This window comes from Triticum aestivum, chromosome 4D, assembly GCF_018294505.1.
Source record: "Triticum aestivum cultivar Chinese Spring chromosome 4D, IWGSC CS RefSeq v2.1, whole genome shotgun sequence".
In the NCBI taxonomy this organism is placed as follows: domain Eukaryota; kingdom Viridiplantae; phylum Streptophyta; class Magnoliopsida; order Poales; family Poaceae; genus Triticum; species Triticum aestivum.
The window spans coordinates 390,860,658-390,866,750 of NC_057805.1; the positions used below are offsets into that span (position 1 = coordinate 390,860,658).

The 6,093-nt window shown below is 46.4% G+C and overlaps 1 protein-coding gene across 1 annotated transcript in view; it reads right to left on the reverse strand.

Annotated features, from left to right (window-relative positions):
- The window catches only part of LOC123100099 (serine/threonine-protein kinase RIPK), a 7,476-nt gene extending 6,258 nt beyond the window's left edge, over positions 1 to 1,218 (reverse strand). The window contains exon 1 of the mRNA XM_044522079.1: positions 798 to 1,218. Coding sequence (XP_044378014.1) covers positions 798 to 1,175 — 378 coding nt within the window. The 5' untranslated portion in view covers positions 1,176 to 1,218. The remainder of the gene's footprint in view (positions 1 to 797) is intronic.
- Between the last annotated feature and the right edge of the window lie 4,875 nt (positions 1,219 to 6,093).

The window sequence follows — 6,093 nt, forward strand, 5'->3', positions numbered from 1 at the left end:
CACACACACACAACTCCTAAGATATATGGCGCAAATCCACGTTTTCCGCATATGCTTCTAGGAGGAGAACTCAGTGTACTAATCCAATACCAGAGACCGTGCAACAACCAAAGATGGCAGAAAAGCGATCTTCTCAAACACGGGTTTGTTACGTTCTAATCAAATGAAGCAGAGAGTAACCAAGGAATTCACCTCCTTACAACAGTGGGGGCAGCGTCATGGTACTTCTGAGTCCGCACGTAGAGAGAATACAAGGCACCGTCGTTTGATAGGAAGTAAGATACGGTACCAAATCTCTCACGCAAACACGCACTTCAGAAGCACATGATCAACATCCTCTGACGCCTAACAACAAAGAGCATAGCATGCAGGGTTCGGCAGCGGCCTCCTTCCCAGGTAATCCGAAAAAGACGATTCTTGAGCGCAAGCCTCACCAATACTTTGATGCCGAGTGGCGTCCAAGACCCCCATAACTTCATTGCACACTGCCCGAACTCCGCGTCAAAGAGGGAGACACTCTAGAACAAATGCCCTCACTACTTATCATTCTTCGCGAGCCGCCATAGGAAGGAGTCCGGGCAGTGTCAAAATTGATGAAAGTTTCACATTAGAAGCAAAATTTACACTAAGTGCCAAGCAGGGTAGATTTTTAGGGCTAAATAGGGAAGCACAATTTAAAAGACTGTCAAATACGGAATAATTCTCTCATATATGCTTTCAAGTTGCTACTCCTCTAGGCAGATGGACCCATATATATTATATGAACCAAAAAAATAAAAGTAAAATGATCGACTTACCAGCCACTCTTTGTGTCCTTGCGAGCCCTCGAGGTCGAGCAGCTTGACGGCGACTGCCTGCGCGCGCACGCCGGGCTTGAGCCGCTCGTCGACATAGCCCTTGTACACCGGCCCGAACCCGCCCTCGCCGACGAAGTTGCTGGTCGAGAAATCCCGCGTCGCCGTCTGGAGCTCGTCCACCGTGAACGCCTCCACGCCGGACCCCGCAAGCGACACGGACAGATCCTCCGGTGACGGTGTCACGCCGTTGCCTGTCTTAAGGCCGTCGTCGTTAGGCAGCGGCGCCGGCCTGGGCGGTCGGGAGTCGTCGCTGGCGTGGTCGCGGTGGGAGCTGAAGCAGCCGAGGCCGAACAATGCGCCCCACGATGTCTTCCCCATGCGCTGTGCGTGCGTGTGCCCGTGGCCAACGGCTTAGAATACATTGTTGGCTGGGGCGGGTTAATAATAATACTCCAGTCAAGGGAATTGTAGGAGTGGTTGTTGTTGTCATCGACATCAATCAAGGGAATTGTTTGGTTTGGTTCGGTTGGGGGAGAGTAGAGTATAGTAGCTAGCCAGGTTGGCCTTTTGACCCCCGGGGGGAGAATGAACGAAACTACTATGCCGACGAAACTCCTGCACGACAAGGAAACGACAACCAAATCCAGCCGTCTACTTCACTTTTACTGTTGTGCATGGACGAGCTGATCTGATTGTCGTTCACAAATCGTCCACTGACCATCGTGTGTATAGCAGCGCTGGAGAATGAATGATCCAGCTTGCACACATGACCGCAGGTCGGCATGCACATCCCAAACTAAGCTAGAAGCCTATTGTTACATTGGTTGTTTTTCTTTTGAGACTACAACGATGACTAATTCTTCATTGAGCGGACGAGGAAGAGTCAATGTGCAAGGATTGCAAACTTGAGGGATGGTGATGCAACCATCAAATTCTTCGGCATGAGGACTATCTAATTCTTTAGTTCAGTATATGCACCTCCAATATTCAGTGGCTCAACTCCGCCAACGTCGTGTTCTTGCCAAAAAAGAGGGTGCGGAGGGCATCCCGGACTATAGGCCCATCAGCCTTATCCATGACATCGATAAAATAATCGCCTATGTCCTCTTCATACGCTTGCTCCCCACATGGATGACGTTGTCTCCAACGGCCAAAGTGCCTTCATCAAGAGGAGAAGCATCGACGGCAATTTCATGTATGTCCGAAATTTTGCCGGCAGGCTCCACAAATGCAAGACCCCTGCCCTCCTTTTCAAGCTTGACATCAAGAAGGCTTTTGACTCGGTCAAGTAGGAGTACTTCTTGACCTCCTTCAGCAACTCGGAAAGGTCTTCCTCATAAGATTTGCGGGTGTGGGGCAATGGTGCGAACCTCTCTATATGCGGATGACGCTGCGGTCTTTGTGGCTCCTATTAGGAGGGAAATTGTCAACCTTTCCTCCATCTTGGGTGGAATCGGGGAGGTGACGGGGTTATGCACCAATTTCAAAAGATCTCGGTTGTGCCAATTCAATGCAATCTTCCAAATCTTGACCATATACTACAAGGGGTGCCGGCAACGAGAGCTTCTTTCCCAATAAAATACCTAGGCCTGCCACTTTCGGTATGGCAACTCAAGATGGTTGATTTCCAATATCTTGAAGATAAAGCGGTCGACAAAATGGTCACTCGAGAAGGTTAAAAAATCACCACCATTGAGCGTACGGCCCTAGCCAAATCGGTCGTCTCCTCTCAAGCACTGTACTCCACCAGGGAGAGCTGTCTCGCGGTGGTAGATCTGGACTCAGCTAAGACCATTCTGAGATCGGAAACCTTGAACCCCCATGGATCTGGAGGTGGATGCCGGGGACAACCCACATATGTGATCCCGTGACTGCTGGCCACAACCGAAGGCTACTCATCCTCCCGGTGCATGAGTGTCGTGCCGCTGATCCTTTGATGTCACGATGTAGCCACCAGCTGCCACCCGACTGCGGCCAAGCAACAACGGGATCGATCTGTCGTTCGATGAGCCTCGAGGAATAGGCCACCATGGGAGAGGAGCGCCGCGTACAGGTGGGCAAGTCCCACCACCACCGCGGCAGGCATTACAGCGGCACAGGTGGCACGATGAGGCGCCGCTCTGGATTCCCCGGGTCGCTCCTCCCGAGTGACACATGAGTTAGTTAAAAAAATTGTGCATGCGTGGGTATTCCCCTCTTTACGAAAAACTAAAATCAAACTTTAAAATGGCAAGTGGGGTGTTAAAAATTAGGGGGAGAATTTCACTTCCCTAGCCTGTGCACCAACTACTGATGTACACAACCTTTTAAAAATATCATTGAATTTAAAAAAAAGGTCGTCAATTTTGAAAAAGTTCATCAATTTTGAATAAGTCATCGAATTTTAAAAAGTTCACCAATTTTGAAAAATAGTTTATTGATTTTGAAAAAAAGTTCATCAAATTTTTAAAAAGTTCATAGACTTTTGAAAAAATGTTCATCAATTTTGAAGAATGGTTCATCGAATTTGAAAAAAGTGCACCAATTTTTTAAAAATTCATCGATTTTAGAAAAAACTTCACCAATTATGAAAAAAGTGCAACAAATTTGAAAAAAGTGCAGTGCATTTGAAAAAAATTCATCAAATTTGGAAAAACGTTCATCAAATTTGAAAAAGTTTATCGAACACGAAAAAAAGTTCATTGATTTTGCAAAAAAAATCATAAATTAAAGAAAAAAGCACATTTAAGAAAAAGAAAAAAAGTAAAAGAACAAGAACAAAAAAAGAACAAACCGAATTGAAGAACGAAATAAAAGGAAGAAATGAAGCACCATTCTCAGAAGAGGAGGTACGAGCTGCGGTGTTCCAAATGGAACATAACAAAGCTCCAGGCCCTGATGGTTTCCCCGCAGAATTCTATCCGAATTTCTGGGATATCATCAAGTCTGACCTTTTGGAGTTGTTCAATTGTTTTCATGCCGACCGACTTGACCTATTCAGACTTAATTTTGGCGAGATTGTCTTGTTGCCGAATATTAAGGAGGCCGAAGGATTCAACAATTCAGACCCATATGCCTCCTTAATGTCAGCTTCAAGATTTTCACCAAAGTGGTGACGAATAGATTAAACTCGGCACCTGACCATGTTGTTCGGCCATCTCAAACAGCTTTCATGCAAGGAAGGAACATACTCGATGGCGTAGTAATCCTGCATGAGACCGTCCATGAGATGCACCGGAAAAACATGAGTGGAGTAGTATTCAAAATAGACTTTGAAAAAGCCTATGACAAGGTCAAATGGTCTTTCCTCCAACAGGCCCTAAGGATGAAAGGCTTCTCCGATAAATGGTGCAAGTGGATCCACAATTTTGTAACTGGAGGTAGTGTGGCCATCAAAGTCAATGATGATGTCGGCCATTACTTTTAGACAAAAAAGGACTACGACAGGGTGATGCCATATCCCCAATGTTATTTAACATTGTGGCTGACATGTTGGCTATTCTAATTGAGCGCGCCAAGCAGGACGGGCAGATTACAGGAGTAGTGCCACATCTAGTGGATGGTGGTCTCTCTATTCTACAATATGCCGATGACACAATTCTCTTTATGGAACATGACCTAGACAAGGCTAGAAACCTGAAACTTCTGCTGTCAGCGTTTGAGCAAATGTCGGATCTTAAGATTAACTTCCATAAAAGTGAATTGTTCTGCTTTGGAGAAGCCGTTGAGGCAGCGGCCGATTATGCTGACGTTTTTGGTTGTGCACATGGACAATTCCCAATTAAATATTTGGGAATACCAATACATTATCGGCGTCTCACCATTGCGGAGTGGAAGCATGTAGAGGAGCGGCTAGAGAACCGCTTTAGCAGCTGGAAAGGCAAGTTGCTCTCGGTTGGAGGACGATTGGTTTTAATAAACTCTGTCCTTACAAATATGGTTCTCTATATGCTTTCATTCTTCCAGCTCCCAAAAGGGGTCTTGCAAAGACTAGACTATTTTAGGTCCAGGTTCTTTTGGCAAGGAGATGGTGAAAAGAAAAAATATAGGCTGGCCAAATGGAGTGTGGTTTGTAGGCCGAAAGACCAGGGCGGCCTCGGTATTCATGACCTGCAGGTCAAGAATGAGGCCCTGTTGGAAATATGCCCTAGAGGCAATAATAAAATTGTTATTATTATATTTCCTTGTTCATGATAATTGTCTATTGTTCATGCTTTAATTGTGTTATCCGGAAATCGTAATACATATGTGAATACATAGACCATAACATGTCCCTAGTGAGCCTCTAGTTGACTAGCTCGTTGATCAATAGATGGTTACGGTTTCCTGACCATGGACATTGGATGTCATTGATAACGGGATCACATCATTAGGAGAATGATGTGATGGACAAGACCCAATCCTAAGCATAGCACTAGATCGTGTAGTTCGTTTGCTAAAGCTTTTCTAATGTCAAGTATCATTTCCTTAGACCATGAGATCGTGCAACTCCCGGATACCGTAGGAATTCTTTGGGTGTACCAAACGTCACAACGTAACTGGGTGGCTATAAAGGTGCACTACATGTATCTCCGAAAGTGTCTGTTGGGTTGGCTCGGATCGAGACTGGGATTTGTCACTCCGTATGACGGAGAGGTATCTCTGGGCCCACTCGGTATTGCATCATCATAATGAGCTCAATGTGACTAAGTAGTTAGTCACGGGATCATGCATTACAGAATGAGTAAAGTGACTTGTCGGTAACGAGATTGAACGAGGTATTGGGATACCGACGATCGAATCTCGGGCAAGTAAAGTACCGATTGACAAAGGGAATTGTATACGGGATTGCTTGAATCCTCGACATCGTGGTTCATCCGATGAGATCATCGTGGAACATGTGGGAGCCAACATGGGTATCCAGATCCCACTGTTGGTTATTGGCTAGAGAGGTGTCTCGGTCATGTCTGCATGATTCCCGAACCCGTAGGGTCTACACACTTAAGGTTCGAAGACGCTAGGGTTATAAGGAAGGTTTGTATGTGATTACCGAATGTTGTTCGTAGTCCCGGATAAGATCCCAGACGTCACGAGGAGTTCCGGAATGGTCCGGAGGTAAAGATTTATATATAGGAAGTCACCATACGGTCACCGGAAATATTCGGGGATATACCGATATTGTACCGGGACCACCGGAGGGGTTCCGGGGGTCCACCGGGAGGGTCCACCTGCCCCGGAGGGCCTTATGGGCTGTAGGTGGAAGGGAACCAGCCCTTAGTGGGCTGGGCGCCAATCCCCTAGGGCCCATGCGCCTAGGGTTTGGGGGAAACCCTAAAGG